Below are 12,632 nucleotides of genomic sequence, written 5' to 3'. Positions count from 1 at the left end.
CCAGCTTCCTCAGTCAGTCAGTCTGCGTGAATGTGTGACAAGCAGTCATAACAAGACACTACCTGGAAGAAGCGACCTGTGGCGCCTCTACTGGCTTGTAGTTCCAAACACATGACATGTTGATCAAGGAAACTTCGCTGGACAGGTTAGTAGTTCTGCTGATAGATGAAAATCTATCAACATCAGGAGTCGCGCCTCAGCTTAGTTCTATCTTGGTTTGGTCCCTGCACAACACTGGTTGCATATACACACGGCGATGCCAATATCTGTTGTGTTAGCGGCAAATGTTAGAATGTCAGATGAATGATTAATTGAGGGGGGAATAAAAAGCTATTCCTGTAATACACCGTGGAGGCCCATAGGGTTGTGAGACGTCGAGGCTCTCACATTTTCTAGATAATCGGCTTACAGATGGAGGTGAAGTTGTCAACCTTACGCGCCGGCCGCCCTTTATCCCCAGAAAGATTCCTGGTACTTATTTCTGTTAGAGGCTGGGTCGAACCCAGACCCTTAGTGCGGCTGGAAGAACTAGGCCAATTGAAAAATCCAGTTACCTCATACGGAATCGAACCCGCTACCTTCCGGCTTGTAGGATAGTGCCCCAACCAACTACGCTACCGCTTGCCCCCCCCTAATTGATATGTGTACGTACTGAACTCCCAAGTAGAAAGGAAAATGAGAGTTTTCACCCGGCGTAATTACCATCGCATCTTTAAGGTACAGCTAGACGTATACGTAACCTAGGTACTAGATTGAGGTAATCTGTCGGCTTCACGCCCAGACAGTTCGGCCCGAAGAATAACCCCAGGAGGCTGTGCGGACATCAAAACCGCGCTGGAGGCCGTCGGCGAGAGTAATACATATTATCCACTCCTGGAATCGAACCACGATTCCTCGTTCATTCAGCCCTCTGCCTGCTCAGTATAACTTCTGAGCTGTCCTGGTTCCTACCGAATTTGTACTTCAGATGAATGGGACTTCGACCTTATACGGCGCTGTGTATTCGGCAGTTTCATTGCTTGTGCCGTCCCAGCTTAGGAAACAAAAAGTCTGAAATTTTTATCTCATGTCGATTTCATTGTTAGAAGCACGTCGGTAGCTATATGCACCACTTACTTTGGCATTCAAATGCTCACCACTTTATACACAGTGCGTTTGTGTGTTTCGTATGATTCTCACAATGAACAGCGATAAATTCCTTAATCGACGTTTGCTCAGGAAGAGTGCTGTCTTCTAGGATATAACACCATGTAGTCCATTAAATGTCAACCGACGTTTCGGAGGAACATATTGCCTCCATCTTCAGAATACTACACGGCATGATATCCCAGAATATAACATTCTTCATAATCAGCAGGGCTAGCGGCAATTGTAAACGGCAGACTCGTCAGAGAGGGCGACCCACTTGAATGAACCCCCAACTGTCTGGCAGTAAAAAAATCAGATCTTGGACCCCAGCCGCGGCTTGACACCAAGATAGACTGACCGACTGACCGTCGATCGTAACATAAATTTGACTTGGATTTTCCTTCTTTCAAGCTGGAACTGCATAATTATTAAATTTATCCAAATGAAACCCCATGATCTGTGCGCGCCCCAAAATATAGGATGCGTCATTGAATTTGGCGATTCATTGACTCTTGCATTTATTTGGTTTTAACACATATGAATACTATATTATATTTAAGCATCCTGTTACATTCCGCACTTCTATATGTATAACACAAACTCCGTCTTAAATGTAACAATTTATTGTAGTTCTTGTCCCCTTCTTTCACACTACATGTTTCGACCGCAACCGGCCATCATCAGGTATATTTCACTTCACGTAGCTGTCACACTGCACTAAGTATTAACATTTAAACTCCAGATTTCAATTCCCGATATTCCAGAACTTGCCTTGTCGATTTTTATATTTAAAATCTTTATTAATATTCATGCGTCCATTGGTTTAGCTGCTTCATTGTTGTTACCACGTACGCGTATTTTGGTACTAGCTTTTTCTTAAGGCAAGTTTCTTAGGGCATGTCATACAGGTAACATTTCAGAGAAACGTCCTGTGTAAATAAGTTTGAATTTCGCACAAATGTATTGGTAAGGGGCGTTTGCTTTTTTTTTTTATTGCTATTGGGGTGGGGCTAAGTCCCTTGTACTGCGGCCTCTTCTGGCCTATTGTACCAGCCCCAGATGATAGGTGAGGGTGATTGTGGAGCAATTGGTGGAATGAAGAGTGGCAGGGGAAACCAAAGTACTCGGAGAAAACCTGCCCCAGTTTGTTCACCACAAATCCCACTTGACCAAACCCGGGATCGAACCTGGACCGCCGCGGTGGGAAGCCAGCGACTAACCGCTTGAGCTATGGCGCGGCCAAAGAAGTGGGTTACTCTAGAAATAACGATCTATACTAGTATTTGGGTGGTCAAGGGTTCGAGTCAAGGCTGTGTCACCGGCTCTCATGGTTGGGATTTTTGATGGTTTCCTCTCTCCTTCCAGGAAACTTACGTCAGAGTGTCATTAGGCCATTACAACTTCCTTTAAAATTCTTTCAGTTTCATGTTTCATCCATCATCCTGCCATTTAGAATCTAGACTGTTTTTCATCTTCAGCCATTTGGCGTACAGCCAGTCTCCTGTCATTTCGCACAAAATTACACTTGAGCTATTGGTTCATCGTTTCTCTATGCTTCTTGGAAGGGTTATTGTACGACTGTCAGTATTGTGGCATTGTAACTGAAGAAAGAGTCGTCACTAGGTTACGGCACAGTAAAAAAAACTCATTAGCGCAACAACGAATGCGCATGCAACCGAGGAAAGGTGTTTTCTGTGCGGTCCGCGTGGATAGCGACGTCACACAACGATAGAAGAACTGTTTGAAGCGGTGTTTTCTGTGCAGTCTGTATCAGGGCAATATAAAGTGGACCAGCTGTCAGCGGTGGTCAAGCATACGACCGTTCAATTGACTAGGTTGCCATTGTAGCGGAAGCTAAAAGAAATATGGCATAAAATGCTGTACTGAGCCTGGACTGACAGAGGGCCTGTATATATTTTATATACATTTATTAGCATGTTTAACATGTAAAATGTAAATATCATTTACATTATGACAAATGACTTTCTTCTTCAGGCAGTGACTCTGACAAAAGACAGACCCATCCTCTCGTCAGAGAGGGCGCCCCACAATAACAAAACCGTAACTGTCAAACAGTAATAAATATCTGGTCAGAAGCCCCAGATTTGGCTCGACACCAAGACTGACTGACTGACTGACTGACCGCCCGTCAGTCGCAATATGACTTTGACTTACAAGACAATATTGAGATGGCAGTTAGTAGAGTAGGAAGTTGGTGTGACATGGCCGCCAGCCTGCGGGGAAGTGAACTTGGGAGCAGAGGAACGTCCGCCATTGGAAGTTATTACCAAACAGCACAGTGAAAACCATTACTGATAACACAAGTCTGAGTGATAAGTGATCTCTAAAGCGCAGTCACGAGTCCAGTAAATCTGATTACCAATATAAACCCCGTCTATCGTCACACTCGAACACGTGGCTGTATTTATGTACTAAAGTGTACCACTTATCCCCTTTATGTTAGACGCCAACGTCACACACTTAACGAAAGATGCGGTGTGGGGAAGAGGTGGAGGGAGGGCGAGAGGCAGATTCTGTTCACGAGTTGATTCGTGCTAGCCTTGCCAATCTTTACGGCCCTGATATTTTCGCCGTTTTCTTTCGGATCACTTTAAATAATTTAATTATTATTATTGACGTAATTATTGGAAATGTATTTATATTTGTTGTAACGTGTTCGGGCGACTTGAGACGGGGTTCGGATTGGTAAATAGATTTATTGGATCTTCACTAGTCGTAACTACATTTAATTATTACACTATAGCGGGTTTACACCATTTACACTCGCTACACGCCAATCTTCTCAGTCTACCTGCTGTAGTTTTCACGTATTTATAACACGGCAGCTATATGAGTCTCACTGAAATACACACTCCCAATCTCACTGCACTATAACACACATAATATCTTGAAGTCACACAACAAGTCTTCACTGGATGACTTCTCACCTGTCACTCACTATGACCATCACTGACTATCACTGACTTTAAACTCATAAAACCTTCAAATAACACGTTCAGGTCTTCTTCCTCCCGCGGCTCTCACCGAACACTGACTGAGAACTGACTGACTTACTTCTTAGGAATTCCAGTCTCACCTACAAACCCTCGATCGCACAAGCGGAAAATACAGCTTGCTCCACTGTTACCTAATTGTCGCGTCTACAGATGTGATGCCAAGCAATGCGTTGATTAGCTGCTGCCGAGATGTGTTTGCCGCAGCGCTGCGTAGCAACGAGTGCGGTGCGGCTCGGCACGGAGAAAACACCGCTTTCCTTATTGTTGCGTAATCACCGTGTCCACAGACCTCTGCGGCTCAACAGCTCTCGCATGTCGTAAATACGCCATATTATTTTAATTTTTACCCATTTTTAAATTTTATATCTATGTATAGAATTCATATTCGACCGTTAATTGAGCCATGACTGCTTTGTCTTGCGCTAGAAGTGCGATGTTTCTGTGGAAATTTCGAGATGTCACGGCGCCAGTTTGTCGCTCCTTTGACAGGCCTGTACAGACATAAGTTTTCGAACTCGGTGGTTCGAAGGCGACACACACCCAAGCTCAATGTTTTGCACCTGCTGAAAAGGACTTTTATAGGCGCTCTGTGCTGGACTTCCTTGTTTCGCCGCCGCTGCAATCCGTAGACGCCGCTTCCCACCGCGACGGCCCTGGTTCGATCCCGGTTCTGGTAAAGTGGGATTTGTGGTGGACAAAGTGGCGCTGGGGCAGGTTTTCTCCGAGTACTTCGGTTTCCCCTGCCAATCTTCATTCCACCAATTGCTCCTCAATCACCCTCACCTATCACTGGGGCTGGTACAATAGGCCAGAAGTGGCCGCAGTACAAGGGACTTAGTCCCACCCCACTAGCAATAAAAAACACTAAATTAACGCAGCCTTTTTACACGGTCAATTCACTGTAGTCGTTTTTGTTCTAACTCTAATAATAAATTTGCTTTCAAAAAAGTTCATTTTTAATGTTAGTCGTTGTTGTTCTTTCCATTCACATTTCGCAAAGTATTCCACTGCTATGAAGCCGGTATAACTCAGTCGGTATAGCGACGGCTACGGGTTCGATTCCCGGCAGTGTAAGATTTTTCTCTTCTCGGTTTCCAGACCGGTTCTTGGGCCCATCCAGCTTCTTATCAAGTGGGTACAGTTGGCTCTTTCCGCGGAAGTAAAGCGGCAGAGACGTGAAGCTGACCACTCACTCCATCTAGTGCCGAAGATAAGATTGGTGGAGTTGTTCCTCCCCCATACATCTTCATGGCATAGGGACAAATTTACCTTTATATTCCACTGCTGCGTGGGATGACACTGAGTTGGTTGCCGGCGTTACCGATTCTGTGTGACTGAAAGGAGGTGACAGAAGACCTAAGTTAACTTGGACGTAGATGATCCATTCGATGTGAAAAGCACATAATGTCCTGGAGTTGTGTCGTGTCTGTTCAAGGCCAAGTTGTGACAGAACGTCTGGAAACTTATCATGAAGAAGCCTGAAGAAGGGAAGAGAAGCGCCTGCCAGAAGAGAGACGGGAAAGGAAAGCAGTTTTCAGCTGTTACTTGAGCCCTGCAGCAGCGCGAAACTGTGGCTGCTAGACTCACTTCACCCTGGCAACAAAGTCTCTCCCATTCTGTACTTCTGGGCTGCGAACCAGAATCGTCAGACCACAAACAGAATGAGTCAGCCCCTGCTTCCACTGACGGCAAGAGATGGTGTTTCCGCACCAAGGCTGTTCCGACTAGGAACGTCTTCACGGCTCTGAAGTCAGCAAGGATGGCCAGCCGGAGCGCGCCTCCTCGTATCTTCCTCGTAGTGTCTACTGACGTCACAATGTGCGACTGTTGGCATTTCCATTGTTCTGCAGTGCAGATCGCAATTGGAGGGCTAGTGGCGGAAATTTTGACGATTTTTTTCAGACTGCCATATTTGCTTAGTGTTGCAGTTTTCTGGTATTGACGTGCAAGGATGATGGCAAGCGATTATGCTAATATTACTGTAGTGATCAGACTACATCCACAGTTGGTCTGACTGCTTCTTGAACCTGCTTGTTCTTTGGCAGGCTATTGTACGAGGTTTTCAGTATCTAGACTATAAATGATGCCCCACAAGGAAAAATCAGTATTCTGGGAGGTCGTAATGTCGGTCATTATAAACAAAAGAGTGTAGATGTACATGTGTCCTATTCCGAACAGTTTCCGAGATAGAGCTATTTTACTCTACAGTACACTGTACAGGAACGTCAAGATAACACTCAGACGAGCAACACGCCATGCCCTCACAACAGTTGTGTTGATATTGACAGTGGAATTTTCGAAAATGTATTATGCTAGGTAAACTGTACCAACTTTGTCACTTGAACAGTAAATACCGGTATTAGAAACAGTACGTAATATCTCTTTCTTATTGTGGCGTATAGACCTGTTCGTGGGAGATGACTCTGTAAACATCAGCCGTTGCTAGGTAATGCCCACACGCAACAATAGAGGAGGTGTCACGATACGTGGCGCGTACATTCGTTGCCATGGAGCGCCCGCAGCTTACGCGTGCGCCGTGACGTCATAATACAATAGGAGAGGTGATGGAGGCGGTGTTTTTTTTTTTGCAGGTCCGCTGCGAGGCTATATGACCGCGTTTTTTTTTCAGCGAGTGAGTGCAGTGCAATTGAGGGTTAAGATGTAGAGTGTTAACCAGCGGGCAACGGAAGCGGAAGAATCTCAAATGATAAGCTTCGTTGCCAGGAAACGTCTAGTGAAGACACTACAGAGGAATAGGCATTGTGGAGAGCTGTTACCAAGTAAAGACTAGTGGAAGTAGACTGAGAAAACTTAGTGTTGAGTGGTTTGTAGTGTGGAAATCAACAATACTGTTGTAGTTAGTATCATTTACAACCTGTAAGTGGTCAATAAATCGATTCATCATTCCAAATCCGATCTGTAGTCACAAACACCTGACGTTATCAACAATTTTGAAACTTTACAGTAAAATAACTCTATCTTGGAAACAGTTCGGAATAGGACACATATACACTTTTTACTTAGAGTGACTGATACTATGACCTCACAGAATACTGGCCTTTCCTCCTGGATACTCTGTATAACATCAAACGGTAGAATGGCAGATGAATGATATATTACAAAGAATTTGGAAGAAAACGGTTGTGGCCTAATTAGACATTATCCTGTGATTTGCCTGATAGAAACCACGATAAACTTAATTGTATCCGACGTCAAGTCAAGATTAGAACCGAGCACTCCCGAGATACAAAAGTCTGGAACCTTACCGCCAAGTGAATCTGCTCGGCCACAGGATGTGTTAGAAGCAACCGGTAAGAGTGTTGCACAGTGGTCGGAGAAACGCTTTCTAATTATTGCAATTGAGTAGCCTCCTCCCCAAAGTTAAACGACTTTTATTGAGTAATGGCCGCCATTGACTGAGTGCTTGGGTCGAAGGGATCCACTGCGGTCTGCTGACCCAGACGACACGCAGCAGATATTTTATGTTCATGAAGCAACTCAACCGTTTGAATCCAAATTTCGTACAGAAAATCTGAACTGAATGATGGCAATCTTAAACATCTTTGATGTTTCTTCTTCATAAAATAGTTACGTCATCACTGCTAGGTTCTGTTCTCAATCTAAGATGGGTACCACAACCTCTTTGAGGAAACAGGGACATCCCTTGTATTAGGCTGCCTACTCAAGGGATGGCTTACCCTCAGAGATGGGACAAAGTTACATGTTGCTACAGTGATGGAGTCCGTCATGTGACCAGTCACCGTCAAACAATTAGCTCCTTCCTGGAGTCTGAACGTGACCGGAAATGACGAAATGACACTTCGAAATTTTCTGACGTCTGCCAACTCTGTTTTGCTGAGTGTTCTTCCGAACCTTACAGACTCTTCTCGGTTCATTTAACCCACTGACATATTGATGTTGTGTCCTTTAGCCAGAATTACCGTTTATTTTCCAAAGACTTTTATTTTTTCGAAGAATATCTAAAAGAAACGCTCTAAATTGAACTTAATTTCAAAAGAAAACTGCTTATGTGTCTGTTGGATTTGAAGTTCTTACGACGCTATATAGTCCGATAGAAATAGATGCGTCCATCTTCAGTGTCAAGATAACCCTATGAAGCAAACAAGCAAGTGTCATGCAGCAACGAGACGCCTTGTTTCCTTGCTGAGCTTCTTGGTGCCCCTGAATATGTAGGCAGTACTTTCCCTCGAATCTCAGTGAACATCTGCCAGTTTGCACTGAAGTCCCAGCGGGGCGGGGAGTGATCGTCATGGCTATCTCCATTCTTCGAAGAACTTAAATCGAATTTACTTTTAAAAGTTACTTATTTATCTTTTTATATTGGAATAAAATCCGTAGTGTCATCTGTTATATTTCCTTTGATTTAAATAAAATAATAGAATCATCACTCAACCGACGTTTCGGCATTAGTTTAAGCCAATATGAAAAAAATATCAACTGTTGAACTATGGGCGTCGAAGGATCAGACGGTAAATTCGAAGGGTATAAAGGGAACCTGGCTTGGCTTATTTTTTTTAAGGATTAAGATCGAAGGGCTGGTACTCAGCGACACCTGAGCCTGGCATTTCGCGAGCGTGTGGATTAGTCATGAAGAACACAACAGATCTCTGTGACATGTGAGATTCTCACGCTGGCGATTGTTACATCATACAGGGTGTGTCTTTTCAGCTGGACGGGTGGTCTGCCCGGTAGCGAGCCCCTGCAGCTCCCGTCTCCCGCTAGTCCAACCCCCGTGATCGTTAGCCCCGAGTCGCTCTCTCATCAATCCTCGCCTGCACGCCGCGCCAAGGAAAAAGGACCGTCGCGACCCGGCTCCAGTCGGCAGGGAAAATACTCACCTTCAGTCGGGTGAGTTCTCAATTGGATATCCCTGAAATATGTATGTTGCGTCTAAAGGAATATTTGTTGTGATACTTTCGTTTCCGTCCTGTATAAAACTTTCATTACATGGAACAAGTTATCCATAAAAATTCATCAAAATACGTGGCATAAAATATGGCGTGTTCATAAAAATCTGTTTCAAGTTCCACAATAGACTGTGTGGAATATCTTGCCTAAACGTTTACGAATGTTCCCTTACCGGTTGCAGTCATTGCAGAACCTCACTGAAAACGACAAAACCCTCCGTCTCTCATTCTGTATGGACACGCAGCAGCGGAATGAAGCAAGTAATGATTTCTTTAACCGGCAGTTTTCGGTGACGAATTCCACAATAGTGGTTCGGTGAACAAACACAACGTTCGTATATGGGGACTTGAAAACCCACGAGCTGTACTAGAGCATGTGAGGGACTCACCTAAAGTGCACGTCTTTTGTTCTGTATACCGTAAAAGTGTGTGCCCATGTAAACTTCATGGCGTACTTTTCAAACCATGTAAGTATCTCGGCCATGCTATTAAAACTCTTCCTTCCGTAAAACTTTGAAAGTGTCTGTTTGTTTTAGGCTAACCCTGTATATTTGGTGAATTTACGTACTGTGTTCCATTGTCATTTTGTTACCAGACATGAACAGATTTCTCTCCCGAAATGTTCTGCCGTGGCTCCAGCTCTAGGAGGCGACTCCTATATGCAATATATATGGGAAATTTGTGCACCCTTGAGTTATTATGCCTCTTTATCTATATTGTGGCATATAGACTAGTTCTAGGCAATGGCCGAAAAATAAGGAACTATGCAAGAGCCGTTGTTAGGTAACGGCTGCGCAAACAAGAATGTTTCGACGGCAACAAAGAATACAGCAGTGGTGGAAGCTGTGTTTTCTGTGCGGTCAGTTCCGAATGTCATGGCGTACTTTACGCATGTATAGGCCGCGTGCGTGTATAGGCCGCAGCACAATTTTCAGACAAATTATAGAAAAAATAATTTTCTTGGAATATTATTTCAGGAGTATTACACCCTGTATTACTAATTATGAATATAATTTTTTTTAAATGAAGTGTGATTTCGAATATAAGCCGCACCCCAGTTTTCATCTTGAATTTTTGGCAAAAAATGTACGGCCTATACATGCGTAAATACGGTATATAACGAGGACCAGGTTGCGACGAAAAGGGATCCCAGTGCCTAGGGGTATAACTGGCCCATCCTTGTTCCTGGGGATATAAATACGGGTGCCTGGCCCTCCAGATTGTATGATTCTCGAATCTGAGATAGTAAAATGTGTTGTTGAGTCCCGTGGGATTTGGACCCGAGAATGAATGCGCCGACCAGGGTCAGCAGCAATAGTTAAAGATAGTCTCATCCTCTCGTCTATGGTGGCAAATGTTCTGTTGCTGGTCGTGAGTCTCAAGCGGCTTGTAGCCAAGAGGAACTGACTGGAGGTAAACCGTCAGTCGTAAAGTAACTCTGGCTGTGACTCTTAACTTACTAGATAGTCTTGAGACTGCAGTTAGAAAAGTAGGAGTTTGATGTGAGATAGTCGCCAGCCTGCGAGGACGTGAGCCCGGGAGGAGAGGAGCGTCCGCTCTAGAAAGCTGTAACCAAGCAATGCAGTGGAGACAGGGACTGAGTGTGTGATAATTGATCTGTAAATTGTAGTCCAATAAATCCGATTAACAATTAAAATCCCGTCTATAGTCACACTCAAACACGTGACAATATTATTGCATACCAGTATCAACAGTGAAATATATGACTCTTCGCAGTGTAGTGCAGATGTTTAATATGTTATCAAATATGTTGGAGCAGAGATCTCGCAGTCTGTATAGCCACTGGTTACAGGCTGGACGACCTAGGGGTAGGAGTTCGAGTCTCGGTATAGTCAAGAATTTTCTCTTCTCCACGTCGGCCTGATAGCCTGTGGGGCCTACTCAGCCGCCTGTCCAATGGGTACCCAGGGCTCTTTCCCTTTGGGTAATGTGGCTGGTGCGTGAAGCTGACCACTCATCTCCAACTGATGCCGAGGTCAACAAAACGTGGATCTATAAATCCACTTCCCCATACGTCTACATGGCGTAGTGCTTAATTAGTTAAGGACAGGGACTTCACACTTTTTACGTTTAAACTTACGTAGGGTTTTGGCCGCGCCATAGCTCAAGCTGTTAGTCGCTGGCTTCCCACCGCGGCGGCCCAGGTTCGATCCCATGTCTGGCCAAGTGGGATTTGTGGACAGAGTGGCGCTGGGACGGGTTTTCTCCGAGTACTTAGGTTTCCCCTGCCAATCTTCATGCCACCAATTGCTCCACAATCACCCTCACCTATCATCTGGGGCTGGTACAATAGGCCAGAAGTGACCGCAGTACAAGGGACTTAGTCCCACCCCACTAGCAATAAAAAATATATAGGGTTTGATTTGAGTACATTTTACAGTCGTGGAAAGTACTTCATGTGTCTGTAGTATATTTATTCAGCATTGCAGTTCTCATTTCCATGTATTTGTCAACATTTTTAATCATTCTTCATCTTTATTGTTGGTTTTTGCAAGAAATTGATCGTTGATATTTACATGAACACTCGGGTTTGTTCTGTGTTCATGGGGCTCTTCACCGGAATGGTTATGCTTGAAGGTTCAGACTTGCTGGTTCGAAAATTTGTGGTCAAAATAATCGAGAAAAGTACATTATACTTTATGTATGTCTTGCATCAGCCTTCCGCCGCCGTCTGAGGTGATGGCGCCAGTGTTGTACCACGGTCACCACTCGTTGTCGATGCTGAAGAGACCTTCCCGCATTGAGCAGCTGCAGGTGGACTGGAAGAAACTGGGCACGTAAGTAAGCTATACGGCGGGATTATGGTTTCTTAGTTGCCACCACTGCTACTACTGTTGATAGCGCATGACAAGCGGAAATTACGAAAGTTCCTTTATTTCATCATTTATCCAGTTCTCGCCTTCATCTCTTTCTCTGTCTTTTATTGAATTCCCATTCCTTTTACGTTCTATCATCACTCCTCTCAGCTTCTTCCTTTCTATATAATTTGCCTTCAAACAACTTCCGCACCTCCGCTCTTCCTCATTGATATCCATTTCTTTATCTATTTCCCTTCATTCTCCCATTTTCCTTTCTCCATCTTTTTTACTTGTCATTGTCGTCGTCTGTGTTGTCGCCGTATCCCAGCACAGATTGAAATTAGCTATTATTTACATCAAGTAGATTATTGCTATTGTTATTATTGTGCTGCGCATTGTTTTAGGGACGCCCTGACGTCAACACTATCGGCTCTGTACGGCAAGTTACTGGTGGTGATGGGCATTGCCTTCCCCATGGCTGAGGTCATCTCCACCTATATCCCGCCCTCCTTCTATGAGGTCAGTACACAAGGAGATATGGATTTGACGTCACACGGTTAGAATTCTGTTATTCGGTTCCTTGCCTTCAGTAATACTGAAATACGCACTGGAACCATTTAATATGGGGATCTCTAATTTTGTGTGGTGCATCTGCAGAAAGTTTTCAAATTTTATTTCCTTATCTGATATATTATAACTGTACTTAGGCGTTGGAAGTGAGTCCCCATGAATGGTAGGGA

General features: G+C 44.3%; 1 protein-coding gene across 5 annotated transcripts in view; it reads left to right on the top strand.

Annotated features, from left to right (window-relative positions):
* LOC111863763 (proton channel OtopLc) overlaps positions 1–12,632 on the top strand; it is a 48,735-nt gene that overhangs the window by 20,244 nt on the left and 15,859 nt on the right. For 3 of the 5 annotated variants that reach the window (XM_023850404.2, XM_023850405.2, XM_023850403.2), the window contains exons 3-5: positions 8,835–9,014; positions 11,752–11,871; positions 12,297–12,411. In XM_023850404.2, coding sequence (XP_023706172.1) covers positions 8,835–9,014; positions 11,752–11,871; positions 12,297–12,411 — 415 coding nt within the window. Of the gene's footprint in view, positions 1–16; positions 146–8,834; positions 9,015–11,751; positions 11,872–12,296; positions 12,412–12,632 lie in introns of those variants that run through there. The other 2 variants (XM_023850406.2, XM_023850407.2) reach the window with 2 other exon arrangements.

The sequence above is a fragment of the Cryptotermes secundus genome, unplaced genomic scaffold, assembly GCF_002891405.2.
Source record: "Cryptotermes secundus unplaced genomic scaffold, Csec_1.0 scaffold572, whole genome shotgun sequence".
In the NCBI taxonomy this organism is placed as follows: domain Eukaryota; kingdom Metazoa; phylum Arthropoda; class Insecta; order Blattodea; family Kalotermitidae; genus Cryptotermes; species Cryptotermes secundus.
This window is presented reverse-complemented; position numbering and strand designations above follow the sequence as displayed.